Consider the following 24,083-nt stretch of genomic DNA (forward strand, 5'->3'; position numbering starts at 1 on the left):
TCTCCATTATTAAGATATTCCAAACTTGCAAAGCAGGTAACCAATGTGTTCATGTTTTCCTCCTCAAAGAGCTAGAGAGTGACTGTTTAAAAAAAAAAAAAAGCTCAAAACTCTGCTCAGGCTGCTGCACTCCACACATTAGCTCTCACATGACATAGAAGAGGATGGTTCAATCAGGACTGGATTTCCCAAGTCCCTTCTTGTCATGGAAAGCTTCTCCAGTCAGGGCTGGAGAATAAATGCTTCAACATTTATCGCATAGGAACACAGGGAGCTGACTTCATTGGTCCATCTTGCTCAGTCTTGTCTACACTGACTGGCAGCGGCTCTCCAAGGTTTCAGGCAGGAGTCTCTCCCAGCCTTACCTGGAGATGCTACCAGGGAGTGAACCCGGGGCCTTCTGTATCCGAAACCAATGCTTTACCACTGAACCATATATGGCCCCATCCCCCAAGGGGAATATTTCATGGCAGACAGTGCTCACATGTGGTCACCCAGCCAAATGCAAATCAGGGCAGACCTTGCTTAGCAAAGGGGACAATTCTTACTCCCCTTTGCAAGACCAGCTCTTCTCCCCCAAGAACTCTTCCCTGACCAGGAAATAAGCCCAGGCTGCAGCAGTGAGAGCGCCAAATCCTAACCACTATTCTTGTCGCATGACTGTTTTAGCAAGCCTGATCTAGATCAACTACATCCTTTGCTTTTGTGCTTTTTTGTGCTCTCAACTTGTTGCATCCATTCATCCATACATCCATCCATACATCCATACATCCATACATCCATCCATCATATATACAAACTATATGTTAAAGATGGCTTTCCAGGATCACACAGAGGCCTAAGCCCAGTGTAGTGTCCTCGATCCATAGTGCAATACAAATGTAAATGACAATAAGAGTGAAGAGGTTCAGCAAGCAAGACACACTGGCACAGGTAACCCCGACATTACATTTCGGTTGACTTGAGCTGAGCAGAATTCAAGTCAGCAGCACCTTCAAAGACTAGAAAGACAGAGAGCCAAGGAACAGCGAAAGCTGGCCTTTTTGCGCATCGTGTGTTCAACCAGCAGCAGGACAGAAGGTATCTAGAGGACACCTGCACTATGTCCAAGTTAAGCAAAATGACAGCTTTTTGGCACTCTGCCTTAAGGACCAATTCACACTGCTGTGGTGCACAAGCCACTTCACAGTAGTGTGATCTTTCCTATGCTGCTCCAGGAACAGAGGCACAAAGGAACCACACGGACATGGCCAGCAACAGGGGTGAAGAAATGTTGGCTCAGTTTAACAGCCAAACAAAATATTTTACTTGTCAGATGGTTCCTCAAGCTAAGTTGGTACCTTACTCATCAGGACCTTTTTCACTTGTCAGGCATCATTTTTCATTTGTCACAGGCTAGTAGACTAGTGGGTTTCCTCAGCCCTGGCCAGTGATGTGGTTCTTTCCCTCAGAAACATTGCTCCAAGTGGCTTTTCTGTGCTAGATAAATCCCAGTGAGCACCCATAAAGATTTTGGGTCCCAGCTAAGCACAAAGCCCTCTCTAGAACCAGAGCCCCCAAATCAAGTTGATTTTATGCACAAAGTACATAATGCTTTGGGTCCACAGATAAGAACAGTGGCATGTAGATAGCAAATCCAAGCCAATTTAAATTTAGTAAGCACCCAGTTTCTCTTGCCAGTTACAGCAAGAGATCTGTGGTAGGTAGAATATCTATGATATGTAGGATTATGGTAGGTGTAATTCTTAGATGCCACCGAAAGTCTAAAACGATCAAGACACCACCAAGCCAGGAAAAACACTTCCTATTCCAGGAAGACGAGAAAGGTTAATGTCCACAAAGAGGGAAAAACACAGTCCAAGTGCACTCAGCATATATCAGTCACATCAGGTACGTTTCACAAGACTTAATAATAAACTGCCACAAATAGCTATTTCTATGAATCCTATTTATCCAGTCCACCTTTCATGTGAGTTTTTTCCATCACAAGGCAACATTTTGAAGTCACATTGAAATAAGTTCCATGCAGCTCTGGATCCTGCGAACAGATCAGCAAGTGTCCGATTGCAGGTAAGTATAACAGGCCTGGTTTTCAAGCTTTGCTAACTGAGCTGACTCAACATTAGACTACCTGCTGAAAAGAACAAAGATCATGTGATTCTCTATCACCAGTTGCCTGCAATAAGTCACCTTGTGATAAAAAGGTTTTGTTTCCCCTAACTTGGAAGGTAGCACATCAGACACCACCCGCTTTACACGGTAAGCTTATTTTGGCCATTTACATTTAAATCACCTGAAGAATATGGTGGCAATCGTATCTAGTATTATCATTTATTGTATTTATATACCCTTTTTGCCTTAAACAGGATATCCAAGGCAGTTTAGTGTCCTAGAAGATTTTTTAAAAAGCAGAGTTGCCTCAGGCCACTGATGGTCTTTGTAGCCACTGATAACAAAACTTCCTCTGCTTTTCTCATATTTCATCTTTGATGTTTCAAAATATGAATTTTCGTAGATAGTATTTGTCAGGGCTTTCCCTCCTTTCTAGTCTACAGATTATGAAGGTATATATGTATCACACACACACCCCATTTTATAGCCAAGCTTTTTTTTACTCATCTTTCCCCCCCCTAAGCAAAGTCAAACACAACTAAATCATCTAATGGTTCAGTAGGGAAATGATTTGACTAGCAAGCCAAAGGTTGCCAGTTCGAATCTCCACTAGGAAACACCTCTATCTGGCAGCAGCGATACAGGAAGATGCTGAAAGGCATCATCTCATACTGCATGGGAGATGGTAATGGTAAACTCCTCCTGTATTCTACCCAAGAGATAACCACAAGGCTCTGTGGTCACCAGGAGTTGACACCGACTTGACGGCACACTTTATTTTACTAGCTGGAAACTGTAGCCAGATGCCATAACCAAAAGTCCCCTCCATACTTCCAACTCCATCTATTCTATATCAAAGGGTCACAGAAACAGAAGGAGGTAAGTACTAACTGCTCTATTCATGAGCAGTGTTCCCTCTAACAGGGATTCCCAGATGTTGTTGACTACAACTCCCAGAATTCCCAGTTGCAAGGATTTTTGCTTGGAGATTATGGGAGTTGTAGTCAACATCTGGGAATCCCTGTCAGAGGGAACACTGATCATGAGTGGTTGTAGACAAGAGGCTGCTAAGCAGATGCTACTTGATGAGATATCTCAGACTGAGAAGATGATAAGAACACATACACCAGTTAAATCAAGATGGGAAACAGAGAATTCAAAACACATCAACAGCCCTGGGAAACTGCAAGCAAGATGACCTCCCTGACATGTTTGTCCAGTCACAAAAGGTGACTTGGCAAGGCTAAATAAATTCCAGGGATCATACAGAACATTACCTGTGACTCAAATATCCCCGGTTCTCGGCCTTCACCTAACTGCAAACCCCCCAAACTTCGGGGAGAGTTCGGTCTGGGGTCAGACTGAATGGGGGGGGGGTCATTTCAACCCCGAAAGGTCAACCCGGACCGGTTCGGCCTCGAACAGGTTTGGGGTCGAACCTGTTTGCACATCCCTAGTAAACAGTGGGGACAAAAAGCCACGAAATGCGAAAGGAATCTAGAATCACAGCATGTCATAGCTTTTAGGCAGCACTGTTTACAATGCTTCCCCCCACCCCACCCACCCCGCATGCATGTGCATAAATAGATCTCTCCACCAGCGCCTCCAAAACATGGGCTCAAGTGCACAGAAGCTTTCGCCCTGCACTAGACACACCTGTCCATGTCGAAAGGTGCCCCAAGCCTCTTCTTTGTGTGGATGTTGGAGGAGAAGAGGACTAAGCCCTCTGGAATCCGGCTTGAGAGATCAAGCCCTATCTGGAGCCTTCCAGCCCCCTCCTCTAACCCGAGCCCGGCAGAAAAGCAGAGCCCTTCAGAAGATGGGGAAAAAACGGGAAAGGGGAGAAGGGGGGGGGGATCTATTCGGAAGGCTGATTGGAAACCCAGCACCCTCCATTAATAATGAGGAGGAGGAGGATGCCAGAGGTCTGTTCAGAAGCAGCAGGATTTGAAACCCACCAAGCAATAAGGAGCCACACAGCGGGGCGATCTGGAGCCAGCACCACCACCAGCACCCATCCTAGCCCCACACACACACAGAGATCGGCATCGCTTCCATCCTCCCAACAGGGACCTCTGCAGAGAGGCGGCGTGGAACTCGGCACCCTCCCCGAGGAGGGTCCCCGGGGAGGGGGGAGGCGCCCCCCAGCCGCCCCCTCCCCTCGCCCTCGCCTCGGCCCTCCTGCTGCCGCCGCCGCCGCCCCTGCCGGGTACCCACCACCTGGGCGATCTTCAGCCGGCCGAAGGTCCCGCGCAGGTAGTCCGGGTCGCAGCGGAGGCCGCGCAGCCCCGCGTGGCGCTGGCTGACGGGCTCGGTGGTGGGCTGGTAGGGGCTGCTGGCGCCCGAGATCATGGAGGTGCTGGACGCCTCCCCGTCGAAGCCCTCCAGCTCCTCGGCGCTCCTCATGGCGCGGCTGGCGGCTTAGGCGGCGGCGGTGGCCGCGGCGTGCCGGGACTCTCCGGGCGGGCGGGCGGGCGAGGAGGGGGCGAGGCAGGCGGCGCCCGGCCGGCTCTAGGCGGCGGCGGCGGCGGCGGCGGGCGGGGAAGGGGGAGGCATGGCAGCAGGCAGGCAGGCAGGCAGGCGGCAGCAGCCCCCGGGCTTGCCCAGCCCCTGCGGGCCGGTTTCCCGCCTGAGGCGACCGCGGGCGGCTTCTTCCCGGGGCGGCCACCGCAGCCGCCTGCCTGCTTCGGTGGTGGTGGTGGTGCTGCTGCGGCGCCCGCCGCTCCTCCTCTCGCTCGGCGGCGGAAAGGGAGGGAAGGGAAGCCGGGAAAGGCCCGCCCTGTGCCGCGGAGCAGGCCGCCCTGAGGGGCTCCGCCTGTGGTGGGGGGCCCGGGCCGGCAGGGCGGCTGTTTCGGCGCTCGGGCAGCTTTTGCCGCCGCGCCCCAGAGGTGGGAGGCCAGCTGGCTGGTGGCGTGGCTGTTCGTCGTCGCATTTATCTCTTTATTTGATTTCTGCACCGCCTGATACAGACTCGCTCTAGGCGGTGTGCAGATCCAACCCTAACCCTAAAGCCTACTTGACATTACCATTTGCATTATAAATGGCCGCCTCGAGTCATTTTTGCAAGGGCGGCATAGAAATCCAAGCAATAATAAAATAAATAAAATCCATAGAGACAGATAAACATCACGAGAGATATCAAGTGAACACAAAAACCCATGATTCAAAGTTAGATTTCAGTTGGAGGCAATTCAACAGGTCGAGGAGCAGAGCAAAGGTTGCCCCTGTTGTTGGATTATGCCGCAGAGCCCAAGAGCAGGGATCCCAATAAGGGGTTTCCACTCGCACTTGCCTGCCTGGAAAGCCAGCCCTGGTTCAGCACCACAGAAATAAAGGCATGAGGCAGCAAGGGAGTCGTCACACAACCAGCCCTGTTCACAGGCTGTGTTCAGACTCATAGGGATGAGTGCAGGTATCACATTGGCACACTGAACCCAAGTACAGCAATGCACCTTTTAGGTGTGCCTTTAAGAGAACTGGAAGCAACCTGCCCAGAGAGCAGGCGGCTTTGGGTTCAAATCCCACCGGTGTGTTTCCTAGAATATGGGAAACGCCTATATCGGGCAGCAGCGATAGAGGAAGGTGGGTGCTAAAAGGCATCATCTCATACTGCACGGGAGAAGGCAATGGTAAACCCTTCCTGTATTCTACCAAGAAAACCACCTGGCTCTGTGGTCGCCGGGAGTCAACACCAACTTGACGGCACTTTTCCTTTCCTTTCAAGCAATCTATACCCAGGTTCCGTTTTAAAGGAATGCAGGAACAGTTGCTCACACAAAGCCCCGGTACAAGTGTACAGACAGTCCTACAGCATCATGTCTGAATAGGGTTATGTAAAGTGTGTCGTCAAGTCAATTTCGACTCCTGGCACCCATATAGCCTTGTGGTTTTCTTTCGGTAGAATAAAGGAGGGGTTTGCCATTGCCTCCTCCCATGGAGTATGAGATGATGCCTTTCAGCATCTTCCTATATTGCTGCTGCCCGATATAGACAGGAAACAGAGGGTAGGTATAAATGGAGAGTTTTCACAATGGAGGGAAGTAAGAAGTGGGGTCCCCCAGGGATCTGTACTGGGACCAGTGCTTTTTAATTTATTCATAAATGATCTAGAAGCAGGGGTAAGCAGCAAGGTGGCCAAATTTGCATCTGATACCAAACCCTTTCGGGTAGTGAAATCCAAAACTGATTGTGAGGAGCTCCAAAAGGATCTCTTCAAACTGGGTGAGTGGGCGACAAAATGGCAAATGTGGTTCAGTGTTGGCAAGTGTAAAGTGATGCACATTGGGACAAAGAACCCCAACTTCAAGCATATGCTGATGGGATCTGAGCTGTCGGTTACTGTCCAGGAGAGGGATCTTGGGGACATGGTGGACAGCTTGTTGAAAGTGTCAACTCAATGTGCCACAGCTGTGAAAAAGGCCAATTCTATGCTAGGGATCATTAGGAAGGGGACTGAAAATAAAACGGCTAATATTATAATGCCCTTATACAAAACTATGGTGTGGCCACACCTGGAGTACTGCATACAATTCTGGTCACCACATCAAAAAAAAAGGACATCGTAGAACTGGAAAAGGTGCAGAAGATAACTGTGGGGAGACATGATAGAAGTCTATAAAATAATGCATGGTGTGGAGAAAGTGGATAGAGATAAATTCTTCTCCCACTCCCATAACACTAGAACCAGGGGTCATCCCATGAAATTGATTGCCAGGAAATCTAGTACCAACAAATGGAAGTACTTTTTCACACAACGCATAATCAACTTGTGGAATTCTCTGCCACGAGATGTGATGGCAGCCAAAAACCTGGATGGCTTTAAGAGGGGTTTGGATAACTTCATGGAGAGGAGGTCTATCATCAGCTACTAGTTGGAGGGCTACAGGCCACCTCCAGCCTCAGAGGCAGGATGCCTCTGAGTACCAGTTGCAGGGAGTAACAGCAGGAGAGAGGGCACGCCCTCAACTCCTGCCTGTGGCTTCCAGCGGCATATGGTGGGCCACTGTGTGAAACAGGATGCTGGACTGGATGGGCCTTGGGCCAGATCCAGCAGGACTGTTCTTATAGTACCAGCTGGGATTTGAACCAGCAACCTTCTGCTTCTTATTCAAGCATTTCCCCACTGCGCCACTTAAGGTAACAGGTTTATATGCAAGCTATTCACACATGTTCTGTTCCTTGCATCTGAGGAGGCCCATGTCCAGGTTCACTCTTAGAATAAATGTATGTGCAATTCATACAAAAGGCTGGTTTGAATGATACTTTGCCCACCAGCCGAACCACACGCAATAAGGATATGTGCACCCTGTGAAAGCACATGTCCTTCCCCACACTGGTGTGGTGGGCCATTGTTTGCTAATTGCATTGGTCAGTGGAATGTCTGAATCACCCCTCTACACATGCAACAACTTTTCAAGAATAAGATAAAAATGCACACAAGCATATGCAGAATGCCCTCAGTGCATCCCAATTCTTTTCAGTCAAGAGCTAGGTTGCAACATATAGTCAATTGTTCAGGGGTTCGCAGACTGGGGTCCCCAGATGTTGAAGAACTACAATTCCCACCATCCCCAGCAACAATAACCAGGCCATTGTGATTGGGGACAATAGTCCAGCAACATCTGGTGGTGGCCCAAGTTTGAGAACCCCTGGGTTTAATTGAGATCAAACATTTTGACTGACTACAAAGGTACCTCCAGTTAATAAGGCAGCAGTTTGGGCTCTTTTTCTTTTTTAATGTTAATAGGAATATTTTTTACACTTGCAGATGGCAAGCAGTATCCTAGAAGAGGCATTACCTTTTATGTGAAAGATGATGCACCTTCTTTCTAAGATGATACTCGCTTCAAGCCATGAATGCATCAGATGCATTATCTTTTTAAAAGTATTTTTTTCTTTATATTTTCTTTTTATTAAATCATCTGATTAAGATTTATTTAATCAGGCACAGCTCTAGTCAGGAGGCATGCCTTTCAAGGAGATTGGAGCTGCTGAAACGCCATTTAGATAGAGTTGCTCGTTTTGGTATACTGATTGATTATTTAAGTGCCATCAAGTCAGTGTCAACTCTTAGTGACCACATAGATAGATTCTCTCCAGGATGATCTGTCTTCAGCATAGCCTTTAAGGTCTCCCAGTGGTACATTCATTGCTGTCGTAATCAAGTCCATCCACCTTGCTTCTGGTTGTCTTCTTCTCTTTCCTTCAACTTTTCCCAGCATTATGGACTTCTCAAGGGACCTGGGTCTTCACATAATGTGTCCCAATTATGATAGTTTGAGCCTGGTCATTTGTGCCTCGATTGAAAATTCTGGATTGATTTGTTCTATGATCCATTTGTTTGTTTTCCTGGGTGTCCACGGTATCCTCAAAAGTCTTCTCCAGCACCAAAGTTCAAAAACGTCAATACTTTTTCTATCTTGCTTCTTCAAAGTCCAGCTTCCATATCCATTGAGTGTCATTCTCTGAATGATTCTAATTTTTGTAGGTGTAGACACCTCACGGCATCTAAATATCCTTTCCAAGGCCTACATTGCAACCCTACTAAGTGCTAGCCTGCGGCGTATTTCTTGACTGCTGGATCCTTTACTGTTGATGGTCGGTCGATCCTAAAAGGCAGAAGCTATCTTCATTATCAGTTCTGAGGCTGGTTGCTGTACCCATTGTCATTAGTTTGGTGGTCTTTACATTTAGTCATAGTCCAATGTTTTCATTGTGCTCCTTGACTTTCATTACCAGAGCCTGCAGATCATCTGCATTCTCAGCTATCAGACTGGTGTCTTTGTTATTGTTTCTTCCTCCAATCCAGCTTCTTTGTTTGTATACTAGAACCCCTGTAATATTAGACAGCTGGATAGCAGGCACAAAATCAACATGTACATTTCCCCCATCACTATCTCCATACCAATAAACCTGTGAAATGTGTGCCTGCCAAGAAAACAAACTATCAAGAAAACAAAAGGTCACAAATCAAGAGTTAAACATTAACACCCCAGGATAAAATTCTCTCCTGTGGTTGTTGCTGGTGTCTCCCTTGTGGTTCTTTTTAAATGGTCAGCCCTTTGGAGAGAGAAATCATAGGAAGCTGCCATATACTGAGTGAGACCCTAGGTTCATCTAGCTAAGTATTGTCTACACAGACTGGCAGCAGCTTCTCCAAGGTTGCAGGCAGGAATCTCTCTCAGCCCTATCTTGGTAATACCAGGGAGGGAACTTGGAACCTAAATGCTCTTCCCAGAGTGGCTCCATCCCCTGAGGGGAATGTCTTACAGTGTTCACACATCAAAGGCAACCAGGGCAGACCTTGCTTAGCTAAGGGGACAAGTCATGCTTGCTACCACAAGACCAGCTACATCTTCTCATTCTGTTTGCAGTGCTGTGTAAACCAGTTTGAAAACTGTTTTTGTTGAAAGTTGAAATTATTTTAAAGACAAACGGTGTGTGTGTGTGTGTGTGTGTAGTTTTCCACAAACAAAGCAGCAGAATGGCATGATTTCCCCACTGTGGCAAGGTGTTAAATGCAGGACTGCAGTCTAAATTGGGATTTATTTCCTTAACACAGGAAACTAGTTAATGAATTTCAAATTGAGATGCCAGGGATTGAACCTGAGACTGCCAGCATGCAAACCAAATGCTCTACCACTGAGCTACAGTCCTGTCCTCTGGATCTCCTATTATGAATCGATCAAATCCATCTTTATTACAGTCATAGACCAGCATACGGTATAAGGGGTAATTCCTATTATGGAATAGGTCCCCTCTCTGGTTGTTACGCACCGACCTTCTGGCAGTAAGGGCACCCATGGAAGAGCTGAGTCGTAAACTAGCGCTTGTTAGGTTTCATATTTGTCTTTCATAACATGAAGGACAATATGGGCTTACTCCCAAGTAAGCATGCATAGGATTAAAGCCTTAACAACAAAATCCTCCCACTACAAGCAGAAACCAGGTTCCAAAGAGTCACACAACTGGTTCTGCATGCCCAAGAAGAATTTGGAATTTGTATTTCTCAGATCACAATGCAAAATGCTGTTGAAACAGAGACTTCACTTTCACAAAGCAATTTGAGTTTAAAAAAGAAAAGGAGGGGTGGGGATCCAACCGGCCATGCCCAAGCCCCTGGAATAGTTATTTGCATCCTGGTCTAGGTATGCAACAGGAGCAGAGTGGCTTAAACAGATCATAGATTAGAAGGGTTATAAAAGTGGTGTGGTTGTCCTTTTCTTTTTTAAGCAAAACTATTTAAAAAAAGGTTTGAGACATATGTAAGTATTTAGTGGAAATGCAGGCCCCAGCTTTTATTTAAAGAGAATAAAATATGCTAGTCTGCATGCCTTAATTCATGGTCAAAACTGCTGAAAGTTCAGAAACAAGGAAGCAGAAATATGTTTTTATTTCACTGGTTTTGGGTTGTAGTCCTCATGATTTATGCATATATCCCTTTCCTGCCAGGATTGACATAAGCTTTGTACACCTGGGGTGTTTAACCCTAACCAATTTTACAATATTTCAGAATATATATATATAACAGCAGTTTGGCAATGCTGTTTCTAATAAGTATTAACAGAGGCATTTGCACATTATCTGCCCTTGTGGGGTGGCGGGGGGTTGGGGGAAGGTTACAGGTAGCTACGTTTTGCAAGCCTGCTTCAGTTTTGCTATATGCTCTTCTAAGAACCGAGCACACTGTCTAAGCATCAAATTGTATGACTGACTCCAAATTCATTATTGAGGTTGAGGCCACAATTCTTTTTTCACCATGTCATATTTCTAGAGAGAGTAAGGCAAACATAAAAGCAAACTTGAGCTGCTCGCACAACAGCTTGTTTACCTCCTGGTTTTCTCCTTCTTCTATGTGAGATCTTGGAAAACGGTACACTCCAGCTCCCTCAATTGGAAACAAATGAGAACATAAAGAGATGTTCATGGGCAGGTGGGGGAAAGAACATTTAACGCATAACTGAGCAGAGATCAACAGCAGAACATGAATAAAGCTAAGCCACAAATCTAAATATATGTTGTCTACATTAAAACCTGGGTGTGAAAATCCATGACTAGTAAGCTGATGAATATTGGAACAAAGTTAAAAAGAGAAAGAAGCCCTTAAGGCTGGGTAAAATGAAAGCAGAAGTCACAACAAAGCAAGGCAAAGCTGAGTTGGGCACTGTCAGTTGAGAGGAATCCAAGGCTGTGTCACCTGAAGAACCTTCTTTTTTCTTCTTTTCTATAAAGTGTGTCGTCAAGTTGGTGCCGACTCCTGGCGACCACAGAGCCCTGTGGTTGTCTTTGGTAGACTACAGGAGGAGTTTATCACTGCCTCCTCACAGGCAGTATGAGATGATGCCTTTTTCCAAGGTATGGGGAGGGCATCCATCACGTGATGGGTTGTCAAGCTCTGCATGCTCCGAGACAGGGCCAATGAAAAACGAGCACGTCCTCTACTCCCTCTGATCTGCCCCATTATACCCAGTTCTGGTCCTGTCTTGCTCCGGACAGTACAGCTTCGTCGTTGTTCTTGGACCTCAGCTTGCTTTCCTTTCTACTGTGTGCAAGGGGGTTGCTTGCATTCCCTTTGTCAGCCACCCTGTCTCGTGAGTTTTTTGTATGACCCTGATTGTTTATTTGCTGCTCCTCTGTTGTTCCTCTGCTATTGGTTGAGTGGGTATTCGTCCCGTCCCCCCCGCCATCGCACGTTATCAAGTCTAAAGCTATGAAAATCGCTCATACAGGCGACATGCTCAGAGGTTCCCTGTCAGAGGGCCCTCTTTCGGATGCTCCTAGGGAGACCCCAATAGCCCCTTCGGGAACTGGGGAGGGAGTGGGAAATGTCGTGCCAGCGCTATCAACCCCGTTAACAGGGGGGGAAGCGAGTCCATGCGGCTGCAAACGGGGCATTCTAAGGTGCTAAAAAAATCGAAGCAATTGAAAAGGGCGGATGGTATTAAACAGAAAAAGAAGAAAAAGACAAAGATAAGCACCTTGGCCAAAACGCCCCTGAGCGAAAGGCTCCAGATTCGGGCTGTGCGGAACCAGCAGCCGGGTAAAGAGCAGCCCGTTTTTCCCGCCAAAGTTGCGCCTGCCATTTTCTCCAGCGCTGGCTACGCAGCAGTCAGATTTGGCTCAGGCGGTGCTTACGGCTACGTCTGGGCAGCCTGGGTTTACAGCACCCGCCAGGGCACAACCAGAGGGCACGGTTACCGCAGAATTGACTTCTTCATATAGCCCAGCGGTGGTGAGTGTTTTGGTGGGAGCGGGGCTGATGGGCACTGTGGGCCCGGGCGGCGAGCAAATAACGGCTAAGGAGCTCTCCTGGCTAAGTGCCTTTGTTCAGAAACAATGTTTGGCCGTGGTTTCTCCTCTTTGGGCACAGCCGTGCCCAGGGGGGTCTATACCTGGAGGACATGCAGATAAGTCTCAGGAGACATCCGCCCCCTTAGCGTCTCCCCGCAGGGGCCAGTGGCCATCTTTTTCGTCGTCCCCGGGCTCCAGCCTGCTCAGGCAGTCCATTCCTGTGGGGGAATGCGTTTGGTTGGCCAGGAACGTGAGGAAGCGGTGCCATCAGAGGTTATGTGATGTGTCTTCCTCTGAAGAGGAGGCCATTCTGTGTCCTAAATGTCCTAACCTTGCAGAAGGGGCTTTTTCTCATGAGAAGGCTTATGCAGTGACTGCGGTCACCACTGCTGTTACAGAGGTCCCGATATCATCACAGGGCATTCAAGGGAGTACCATGATAGAGAACCACATTGCAAGGGGGACATGTTTGCCTCCTAGTTGTACTCAACAATTCAGGGACCCGCGGGACACAGGTCAAGTTCAGATGAGTCTGAGAAAGAGGAGGGGGAGCTCTCTGATGAGCAGACTCCAGCAGATAAGTCCACTATGTCCAGGCTTTTCTCCATGGCTGAATTTGAAATTTTGTTGGCAAAGGCTAAAAGGGCAATTAAGGATGTCTCCAGTGAGACAGGGGCCAAACCTGTGGCTGGCCTAGACCAGGAAGTTTTTCCATCAACCTCTGTATCCCCGGCCACAGTGCCTTTTCCCTCCCTTTTCAAATAAGTTATGCTGGCAGAATGTGGGGTTCCAGCGGCTTCAAAGCCTGCCCTGCACTTTCCTAAAAAATTATACACTTTACCTCCTGACATCATGTCTATGCTAGCAGTACCTGTCGTGGATGCCCCCATGGCCCAGTTGGTGACCAGGGCTCTGGTAAATAAGGAAGGCGAGGAGTTCCTGAAGTCGCCAGAGGAAAAGAAGACTGACCACTTATTGCGGAAGGGTCACGAGGCCTCGGCGATGGTCATCCGAGCGGCGTCGACCAACTCAGTCTTTGCAAGAGCGACATTTTGTGGACCAAAGAATTGGCAAAACTGGTTCCACCAGAGAATACCAAGCTGCGACAAGGTTTGAATAAAATAGCCAGAGCATCCGCCCTTATGGCAGATTCTAGCCTAGATTGTTTACAACACGCAGCCAGGTCCATGGCGGCGAACGTGGCAGTTCGTAGGGGTTTGTGGTTGAAACACTAGAAAGTTGATGCCAAGTCTAAGTTGGCTCTGGCATCCACCCCTTTTAGAGGCACTAAACTTTTCAGGGAATCCCTTGAGCCAGTCTTAGTGGAAACTCAAGATAAGAAAAAAGCTATGCCTGTGGGGCGCAGGGACGTGAGAAGACCCTTTAGGGGAGGAACTGGTTTTCAAAGTTCCTTTCGCCCCTACAGATCCTTCGGCTGGCAGGGTTCTTCCGGATACCGGGACAGATTTAGAGACAGAGATTTTCAAGGGACCCAGTACAGACAGCCTTGGCGTCAATCCTGGAACTCCAAGCCTAGAGGTACACGCAAGAGAAGAGGTTCCTTCGGCCTCCCACAGGATCGCCGTAACCGTAAGCAATGAGTCGCCTCCAGTTGGGGGCAGGTTATGGGCTTTCGCCCGGACATGGGGGGACACAACTTCAGATCGCTGGGTAGTTCAGACAGTTACCCAGGGATATCGCATAGAGTTTTTCAAGGCTCCTCCCAACTTCTTCTTCAAAACCCCAATGTCAAGAGACCCCTCGAAGAGGGAATTGATGCAAAATGCCATTCAACATCTGTTGGACATTCATGCTATAGAATCGGTTCCGGTATCCCCAAATCCCGACGGTGTGTTTTCTCTGCTATTCCTTGTACCAAAAAAGGACGACATCTGGAGGGCAGTACTGGATCTAAAAAGGCTAAATCGGTATGTACGGAAGAGACCCTTTCGGATGGAATCGTTCCGAACCATCAAGTCAGCGATCCTCCCTGGGGACTGGCTGGCATTGCTCGACTTATCCGAAGCTTATCTGCACGTCCCAATCCACCCGAAATTCCGTCGTTTTCTCAGGTTTGCCTACGGCCGCACGTTCTTCCAGTACAGGGCTCTCCCGTTCGGCTTGTCTTCAGCGCCGAGAGTTTTCACAAAGCTGATGGTGGCAATCATTGTTCATGTCAGGGTGCAGGGCATCCACGCATACCCTTACTAGACGACATTTTGATCCGCGCAAGCTCAGCACCCCAAGCAGAGAAAGATGTAGAACACACAATTCGAATCATGGAGGAACATGGCTTCATAATCAACATGGTCAAGAGTCACCTTCAACCGTCTCAGGTGTTGTTGCACCTAGGTGTTCGGTTCAAATTGAAGGAGGCGACAGTCAGCCTGCCAAAGGAAAGGAGAGGAAAAAATTTCCTTGGCTATCAGGCCTTATTTACACAAAGCAAGAGCCCCACTAATGCACTTAGCACACATTCTGGGACTGATGATTGCCTGCCTGGATTGCAGGTCCAGGACACAATTCTGGCAGCTAGGCGTCCTTCGACGACTAGAATTCATCAGGTTACATGGTCCACCTTTTGTTCCTGGATGCGCAAGTCTGGGGTGGATCCCTTACAAGCAGGAGTGCCAGCTGTTCTTGGTTTTTTACAAGCAGGAGTCAAAAAGGGTCTATGCCCCAGCAAGTTGAGGCGACAGACATCGGCGTTAGCTTCAGTTTTAATCATTTCCACCAAGGAGTCTCATTCTTTGCACCCGGACATTCAGCGTTTCTTGAAGGGGGCAGTTAACTTGGGTCCTCCTCCAATTCATAGATTTCCCTCGTGGGATTTGAACAAAGTTCTGAATGCTCTTACTAAGACTCCCTTCAAGCCTATGTGGAAGGTGCCCTTGAGACTCATGTCCTTTAAAGTTTTGTTCCTTGTTGCTGTTACGTCAGCCAGACGTGTCTCTGAGCTGGCGGCTCTTTCAGTACGGGATGAACTCTGTATTTTCCAAAAAGAGTCAGTAGCTATGAAACTAGACCCTACATTCTTACCTAAGGTGAACACGGTTTTTCACAGAAGTCAGGAGCTTGTGTTACCTTATTTTTGTCCGAATCCCCGCCATCCTAAGGAACACGCTTAGCACACATTAGATGTACGGAGGACCCTCCGCATCTACATTAAACGGATTAAAGTTTTTCAGAAGTCTGATTCATTATTTGTTTCTTTTTTGCCCTCGAAGCTGGGCTCTAAGGTGTGTAAAGATTCCCTAGTGAGGTGGCTGAGAGCTACGATTGCATTGGCCTACGAGTCTCTGCAGTTGGAGGTACCACCGAGTATCACAGCTCAATCGACCAGGAGTGAGTCTACCTCGGCTGCCTTCTCGGCAACGGCTCCCCTGGAAGAGATTTGTAAGGTGGCCACTTGGTCGTCCTCATCCCCTTTTGTTAAGCATTATAAAATTCCTTCCTTCTATGATCCTCAAGCAGCAATTGGCCACACGGTATTACAAAAGGTGGTTTAGGCATCCGCGACCCACCCCGGTCGCGGTGTGAGAGCAGAAGCCTATTCTGCCTGCACTAGCTGGGCAAAGAAATACCTCTGATAGTGGTGATCTTTATATTTATGTAAAATATTTCTATACTGCCCAAAACCTGCGTCTCTGGGCGGCTTACAATTAAAATCTTTTAAAACATGAAATAAATTAAAAATTAAAATCATTTAAAACATTTAAAACCCAGTATTAAAAAATGTTTTACAACTATAAATCTAATCAAAAGCCTGAGTGAATAAATATGTCTTCAGTGCCTTTTTAAAAGTTGCCAGAGATGGGGAGGCTCTTATTTCAACAGGGAGCGCATTCCAAAGTTCAGGGGCAGCAATGGAGAAGGCCTGTTCCCAAGTTGCCGCCAGATGAGTTGGTAGCAACCACAGAAAACTCTCTCCAGATGATCTTAACAGGTGGTAGGGCTCATGGCAAAGACGTTCTCAAATACCCAGGGCCTAATCATCTCATACTGCATGGGACGAGGCAATGGTAAACCCCTCCTGTATTCCACCAAAAGAAAACCACAGGGCTCTGTGGGCGCCAGGAGTCGAAATTGGCTTGACAGCACACTTTACCTTTAGCTGTTTATTTAGCAAGGGGAAAACAGTTGTCCCTATGCAACTTCAGCACAGTTTCCCTCCAATAGCTGTTGCTGGTCTTGTGGCAGCAAGCATGTCCCCTTTGCTAAGCAAGGTCCATCCTGGCTTGTATTTGAATGGGAGACCACATGTGAGCACTGTAGAAAAAGCAATACGGGATGGGGCTGCTCTGGCAAGAGCATCTAGGTTTCAAGTTCCCTCCCTGGCTTCTCCCAGATAGGGCTGGGAGAGACTCCTGCCTGCAACCTTGGAGAAGCCGCTGCCAGTCTGTGCACACAATACTGAGCTAGATGGACCAATAGTCTGTCTCGGTAGAAGGCAGCTTCCTATGTTCTGTGTCGCTTGTGAGCCCTTCAGGGACAGGGAACAGTCCCCCCACCCCCACAATCCCCTGTGTAAACCACTTTGAAAACTAACACCACCACATTTTGAAATACAATCCAAGTAGCACAGTAAATGGGTGGACAGTAGTGGTAAAGCAAGAGTCGATAAGGTCTGTTAAAGACATTGCAACAGATATACCCCTCACCCCACCTCCAAACTGCACCAGAATCTTACATTATAAGAAATATTTATTTCAGTCACAGACCAGGAAGACACCAGAAATTTAACACATTTTCCCCCTTTGGATTCACCAAGTGGTTCTGCTTCGATCCAGTTTTGGCACGTTTCAAGTAAACTGCATTGCAATACCTTCAGTCTGTCATTAGGTAGTGCTACACTCCTATTAGCCGAGTGGCAAGTCCAGTGAAAGATGTACTTTTTTGAAACCTCACAAGCATATGGCTCCATATCTAAATTTCATATCATATTACCTATATTTATGCCCAAAAAAACCCCCACTTGTTTCAGAAGTGCACCTTTCAAACCCATTTTATAGGAGCTGTCACTTTGCTAACAGCTGTCTGGTGAAAAAAATAAATAAAGCACCAGCTCTTTGAATAAGATGCTTCTTGATGTGCCAAATGTGACTTTCTATGGTAGAGAAAAATCTTTACAGTTCTGTGGGACAGCAATTAAATGCATACCAGCAGTGACACAGGAAAGCTTGAAGTGGGCAGCCACAGAACCATAACAGAAACATATTTCCTAGAATGGATAATTCTTGCAAAGGTTTCAACTGCTGGGGATTTTTAGCTAGAAAAGCTTGGAAAGAGGAACACAAACTTATTTTTTTAAAAATTCTTAGGCAGCTAAGGAAAGTCACTCCAAACAAAAGCCTCAAGGTCAACTACTGAGAGCAACAGGAAGACGGATTGAAACAAACAAACAAAATTCTTCACATACAGTAATGCAGATGAACATGCGAGAGTCCTTGTCACAGAAAACTGGAATAGCTTCCAGCAATTTTCCCCCATTAAAGTGATTTTTTAAAAAATGGTTATAGGACTCATTGGTAGCTACTAGCTAGAATCAGGAGATTTGCAGCAGATAGCCATGATAGCTAAATCCAGTGTCGACTCTTAGCAACCACATAGATAGCTTATTTCCAGGTGATACCTAAATGGAGCTTCCATATTTGGGAGTAGTATCTCTCTGAATATCAAATGCTGGGGACACAGAACAGAGGAGGGCTCTTGCCTTCATGCCTGCTTGTGGCTTGCTGGTGCCATCTGGTTGGCCACTGTGGGAGAAGGGTTGTTGAGTTAGATAAAGCTTAGATCCAGTATGGCTCTCATACAATGCTCTTATAACATATGCTGCATATGGCTGACCACTCTTCTTAGACTGCCAAGGTAGCTCGCTAGTCATGTGACTCAGCATGGCAGATCGTGGTGAGGGTAAAACTTCCACACAAACAAAGCTGTACTCCCTAAGCTCCCATGTGTCAAATGGGACTCCTGCTCCAAAACAACAGTCTAGAATCCCCTTCTGCTTCAAAACCATTCTAGAAACTCCATGTGCTGCAAAGAATGAGACCACACTGGAAAGCAGTCTTGGTTTGTGTTTATTGAAGCCATTAATTAAAGACATGTCCTCATTTTTGCCAGTACTAGAAAGCAAGATTCCACATGACTGCACCTGGTTAAAGCCATACAACTGGACTAAAAGGTTGGTGTTGGATACATCTGCAGTCCCATTGGAAGTTAAAAACATCAATAAACTTAGTAATACAGGAGAGTGAACTTTCATTTACAGCATGGATATGATTAAGTTCAGTCACTTTCAATGTAGTTAAATTAAATTAAATACAAGTTCTGTTCAGTTTAAACAAGTTTTAAAATGCCAATAAAAAGTGCAAACTTAAAAAAGACTCAAGCAGCATAACCATAGCATTTTGATGGAGGGCCAATCCTTAACCTTTTATATTTGCCATCTTTTCAAGTTGAATCGGTTATTACTTTAGTTTAAACATGAACAGTAGATGCAATCACTAAACTGTATTATAAATATAGCCATGTAATAATTTTAACAGTCTACCAGACAAGTGTCCTAAAAATAAAATTAATTGTATTTTTAAAAACATAAAGGCTGTTTGCAATTTGGCCTTTGGTTCCAATGCTCAAGAACACCAGAAAAAGACAACTGTGCAGCTTTCCAAAGTTGCTAGGCTTTGGCAACCATACATGACATGACTTACAGGTTTTTTTCTTCCTTTGAGAACTAGGAGCATTCACTTGCAAAGAGAAATTTGGGGTGGGAGGGGTAGATTTCAAGTCTATTGGATCCAAACATCCTTTTGCACAATAGGCAAGTGGTACATGGTTGGCTTTTGCTCATTTCCAACAGATCTAACTTTCATTTTATGAAAAAGGAAAAAAAAAACTTCAGTAGCCTAGCCACTTGTACACAATATTGGTACACAATGCTAGAGAGTATCAGCATGTATGACAAGAATGTTAATAGAAACAGGCGGTTGTGCACTGGAGCCACATTGTATCATGAAAAGCTTGCTCATCTAACTTGCTTTCGTTGCTTCCAAGATTTCATTCCCTAAAGCCAAATGAAATCTCCACATGGCCAAAATCAGCTCTAGACTTGTCAGCTCATCATAAGGCTGATTCTAGGCTATGTGCAGTCAACCAACGTGGCACAGTGGTGGTGGTGGTGGTGGTAGTAGTGATAAGAGGTGAAGTTCCCTCAGCTAGAACCCAGCATGAAGTTACCATCTCAAGAGGCCAGCTCAGTAGGTGTGCATACATGGCACTAAACTCTGCCACTGCATTGCAGTACATGAAAGCTCAAGGCCACAAGGACAGGATGTAACTCACAGCTGCTGGGGTGGCTACAAGGCTCCAGGTTTGGTTTGGTTTTCAAAACCTGCATCTGGCAAATTGTCTGCCAGATTCTCATAGGCAGAAGAACCACACACCAGGTCCTCCAGCCAAAACCGTTCCACTTAAAATCTAGGCAACTGTGGATGTAACCAAGGTTCTGAAACTCATAAAAATGTTTTTTAAAAAAATATGGAAGAGACACAAAACTGGCACAAGTAAACATGCTTTTATGTTAATGCAAGTAAATACTCTTCGCTTTCTAGATAATGTTAGACAAACTTACAAAAACAATGAGAGACAGCCTCTTTATGCAACATAGGCCTTGCAATTACATCCAGTACTGTGTTAGTGGTCAATTCATTCTGTATATCTCACAATATATATATAGATATATATAAATATTAGGGGTGTTCTATTCAGAAACAAGATTTAGCACCACACACAACTCCATATCAATAAAAGTAAACTCTGCATAATTCATTACGGTGGTTCTTTTCCCTTCTGTGTGTTGAATACAAACATGTTTGGTGCTATAACATAGTGTTCTCTGTCCAACAGACCGTACAGAAACTCAAAAGTGCCATTTCAGTAACTGTGGGAGTCTTTCATAGAACTGTAGTTCGAAGTAGCCATGGGTACTAAATCCAAAAAGCAATGAGGGACAACCATAAATAAAGCCTTCTTTCCCGGTTGAAAAGGCTACAGAGGGTAAGACACAGGTGCAATGGAGCCATTAAGAAGTTCTACGGTACATTTATCCGTGTAAACCTACAAAACTCTACAGCGGTCTGTGATTCAGAGTAAGATTCTTGGAAGTCTACCAGAAAACCATCACAGGTTTTTTTAAAACCTTAAGGCAGAATTCAGTTTTTAGTTTTGCAGTTAACTCTGAACTACAATTTTTAAAAAGGAGGATTAGTATTTTGCAACACTTTCATTATGGGAAAGTGGTATGTGTCACTCATTACTCTCAACAGGCCAGAAGGTTGGTATTTGGTGGTGGTGGTGGGGGGGGGGAACAGGATCCAAGGCAGAAGCTATCAGAAAACAGGATTCAAAATTCAACACAACTGTCAAAAGTTACTGAGTTTTAAAATAAAGTCAAACAGAGACTGTTTGTACTACAGTGCACAAGAGGTTCAAGCACCTTCTAAGGACACATCTCTCGCTGTGCCAGGCACTTGGTCTAAGCAAATTTCTCCCTGTGTCAGCTATGACAAAAAGGGCATCCACCACATTTGATGCATCTCCATGTTAAAATAATAAAAAAGAGCAATGTATAACAAGAAAAATTCCCATGATGCTCAGCTTACGTTCTGAGCACTCTCCAACTGAAAAGGCTTTTGTTTTTAAACAGTGATTATCTGATCTATGTTCAACACAGGTTTATTAACACTGCTTGTCTCCAGTCTGTCCAACATGCTTTTCTCCTCTACTGAGCTGCTTCTTGCTTTTCCCTGTTTAATGCAGCTTTTAGCATTCTTCATCTAACCAACATCCCGTTACACCAGATTCTTTCCAAGCACAAGTATGTTTTGAATGGCCAGCTTCAGTAAACTTGGAAAAGGGGCTTCATTTCTTCCTTAGTGCCAGCAGCCGCTAGTGACTTTCCAACAGAAATTCCTCATCTTGTTTCTCTGTGCTCTTCCTAAGAACTGCAGCTGCATCTTGTTTGCCACCCCAATCAAGATAATTGCCCTATTTAAACTCTAAAATGGTTATCTTAAAACAGAGGAATTTTATATGCAAAAATTCCCGAATGTGCACTTGATACTGGGACAAGCCAATGAAGGTTAAATTTCATTTCCCCCTGCCCCAAGAAAATTTATAGGATCTGCCACAGCAGAGAGCTCCTGGTCTTATCAATGTACATAGTTATTTGGTCATTTACATATGCGTGTTTTAAGCATTATCAAGCTTCATTCTCTGTTGGAGAGGAGTTTGCTGTTACCATAGAGTCTGGCTTGCGAGTCATTCTATCCAGTTCTTCTTGAACATTCGTCAAAACAGTTTTTTGCCCTAAAAAAAGTAAGAGAAAGGTTGTTCTTTGGGCATACACATTATTTATTCAGATAACAAACTTGGTTAAAAAAGCAACTTGACAAGAAACAAGCATATCACGTCACTTTCAGCTAGCATGGCATGTTGAGGGTGTCAGTGGGGGCGAGGAGGAGGAGGACGACGATGATAATATTTGGCTTGCTCAAGCTCCTTATAGTAGCTTTGGGGTGGCTGTGTGTGCATGCATGTTGTGAAAATAAAGAACTTCCTTCTTCATGCTATATAGCACGATTCCTTCAGCCCTCCTGCAGATGGCCTACAACTCCCATAATCCTTGACTACTGGCCACTGTGGCTGGGTACGCTGGAAGCTGAAGTTCGAACAGCTGGAGAGCTGAACCTGAGCAGCCCTACTATATAGGGAGGTTTCGGGAAGAGGGAAAAGGAGAAAGACTGCTTTCTCCTTTCCTGCTTACCAGAAACCTCCCTCATTCCAATATATAGCAATAATATACCCCGTGTTAAGGTTATAAACTAACCCTAAATGGCTTAAGCCCTGGGTATTTAAGAGAACATCTTCTTCATTATGAGCCCCACTGTCCATTGAGGTTGTCTGGTGGGCACACGGAGATGGGCCTTCTCGATTGCTGCCCGGAGACTGTGGAATGCACTCTCTTCTGAAATATGATCCTCTCTGACAGTTTTTTAAAAGCACTTGAAAACCCACCTCTTCACCCAAGCTTCTTTAGCTTTTTACATTTTAAAGTTTAAATCTGTTTTGATTTTTAGACTGTTTATACTGTTTTAAGATTTTTGTGTACGTTTTAACAAAACATGTTATTGTTAACCACCCAGAGATGAAAGTTTAGGGGGTTGTCCAAATCTGACTGATAGATAGATAAAAATCAAATCAAATAAAATAAAAATAAAAGCTAGCCCCGAACCTAAATCCTTTTGTACCGGACAGCAAAGGAGGGAGGTGGTTTTAGAAGGAGAAGATAGATAAAGGGGTTCTCCCCCCAAGTCTCCCCTCAAGGCTTCTGCAAGCCCCAGGCAGCAGTACAAAGCCCTGACTGAAGCATTACCATTAGGGATTGGAGATACATTACAGCCTCTTGTTGGGAGATCCTATTTGTGCAAACAGCAAGTTCCCACCACGTTCTCCGTCACCCTCTTAAAAGCCCAGTATTCCTCCACATTCTAGCATCCCACCAAGAAAAAGGGACAGAGTGGAATTATGTGGACAGGAACTGGCTCAACAAGAGACAAGCTCAAGCATTTGTCTGTGGCGCTAAGCCAAATGCTCACTGACTAAGCAAAGAAAGTAATACTCTACATTAGCTTTTTCTGCAGTACCTGATTTTTTGGCTGTACTCTGCACTCCTCCCGCAGCACCAGGACTCCCAGGAGAGCCAGTCTTTTTACTCAGTAGACTGTTGAAGAAGCTGGCCAGCACGCCTTCACTTGCTGCATTATCTAGATGAAATAAAAATGAGACAGTCCAATTTAATGCAAACAGGACTGGGACAGATTAGCTGCTTTGGCACACTAAAAACACCCCGATTTTCAAAATATACAATATAAGAAAATGGGAGCAGGGTGGAGAGAGAGGGTAAATAAAACAAGTGATGATACAAAGAATGAAATTCCATGCCAACATATTGATTTCTTACTATTGTTCATTTAAACAGAAATGTCTTAAGAATTAAAAAAAAGATCTATTCATTTCCCCCAATTTATTGGCTCTTCTATAAATACAGTAATTGACAACTACTCTTCCATAAAACAGTGTTTTGGTTTTGGTCTTCCTTGCTGGGTTCAGATTTGTTGTGAGAGTTTATTCCTAAGTATTACATCTCATAACTTCCATATCCAGTCACATCTGAAGGGGGATCCAGAGTTTCCCCATTTTTATGCTTTAATTAAAATGAGCCACAGTTAATTAAAATAGTATACATTTCTTAGAAGAACAAGTATTGCATCACTGATAACTTCCTCAAGGACTTCTAAGCCCCCACTGAGTACCCCAACCAACAGTTAATATATTAGCTACATTTCTATCTGCCCTTCTTATAAGGAGCTCAGAATTCTTGGGACAGGGAGAAAGACAAAGTAACAGGCTATGTAAATGGCAATGCATACTTTTAATAGTTGGATCGGGTTTCTTAACGGATGCTATTGGCGAGGCACTGGGAACATTCGCAGGACCTGGTCTACCCTGCGGTCTTGGCGATCCAGAAGGCCCCCTTGCAGGAGATTCCTGTCCAATACAAGGCAACAATGAAATTTACAACCAAGAACACCACAGTCCAACTGCTGAAGTATACACCA

The 24,083-nt window shown here is 45.6% G+C and overlaps 3 protein-coding genes across 3 annotated transcripts in view; 1 reads left to right on the top strand and 2 right to left on the bottom strand.

Moving 5' to 3' along the window:
• Nucleotides 1–4,955, bottom strand: part of CMTM4 (CKLF like MARVEL transmembrane domain containing 4) — a 43,835-nt gene extending 38,880 nt beyond the window's left edge. Inside the window, exon 1 of the mRNA XM_053271010.1 lies at nt 4,330–4,955. Coding sequence (XP_053126985.1) covers nt 4,330–4,518 — 189 coding nt within the window. The 5' untranslated portion in view covers nt 4,519–4,955. The remainder of the gene's footprint in view (nt 1–4,329) is intronic.
• An 8,406-nt stretch (nt 4,956–13,361) lies between these two features.
• Nucleotides 13,362–15,586, top strand: LOC128334322 (uncharacterized). Its single transcript, XM_053271009.1, has 3 exons — nt 13,362–13,512; nt 13,829–13,992; nt 14,287–15,586. Exon 3 carries the CDS (start codon nt 14,682–14,684, stop codon nt 15,528–15,530), a length of 849 nt encoding a protein of 282 aa, XP_053126984.1. The 5' UTR covers nt 13,362–13,512; nt 13,829–13,992; nt 14,287–14,681; the 3' UTR covers nt 15,531–15,586.
• A 2,880-nt stretch (nt 15,587–18,466) lies between these two features.
• DYNC1LI2 (dynein cytoplasmic 1 light intermediate chain 2) overlaps nt 18,467–24,083 on the bottom strand; it is a 32,691-nt gene continuing 27,074 nt past the window's right edge. The window contains exons 11-13 of the mRNA XM_053271037.1: nt 23,895–24,012; nt 23,109–23,228; nt 18,467–21,771 (exon numbers count right to left, since the gene is read on the bottom strand). Of these exons, the coding sequence (XP_053127012.1) occupies nt 21,665–21,771; nt 23,109–23,228; nt 23,895–24,012 (345 nt within the window). The 3' untranslated portion in view covers nt 18,467–21,664. The remainder of the gene's footprint in view (nt 21,772–23,108; nt 23,229–23,894; nt 24,013–24,083) is intronic.

The sequence above is a fragment of the Hemicordylus capensis genome, chromosome 9 (genome assembly GCF_027244095.1).
Source record: "Hemicordylus capensis ecotype Gifberg chromosome 9, rHemCap1.1.pri, whole genome shotgun sequence".
Classification (NCBI taxonomy): domain Eukaryota; kingdom Metazoa; phylum Chordata; class Lepidosauria; order Squamata; family Cordylidae; genus Hemicordylus; species Hemicordylus capensis.

Coding starts and splice junctions, on each gene's coding strand:
- LOC128334322 (XM_053271009.1), top strand. CDS start 14,682: ATGGAGGAACATGGCTTCATAATCAACATGGTCAAGAGTCACCTTCAA.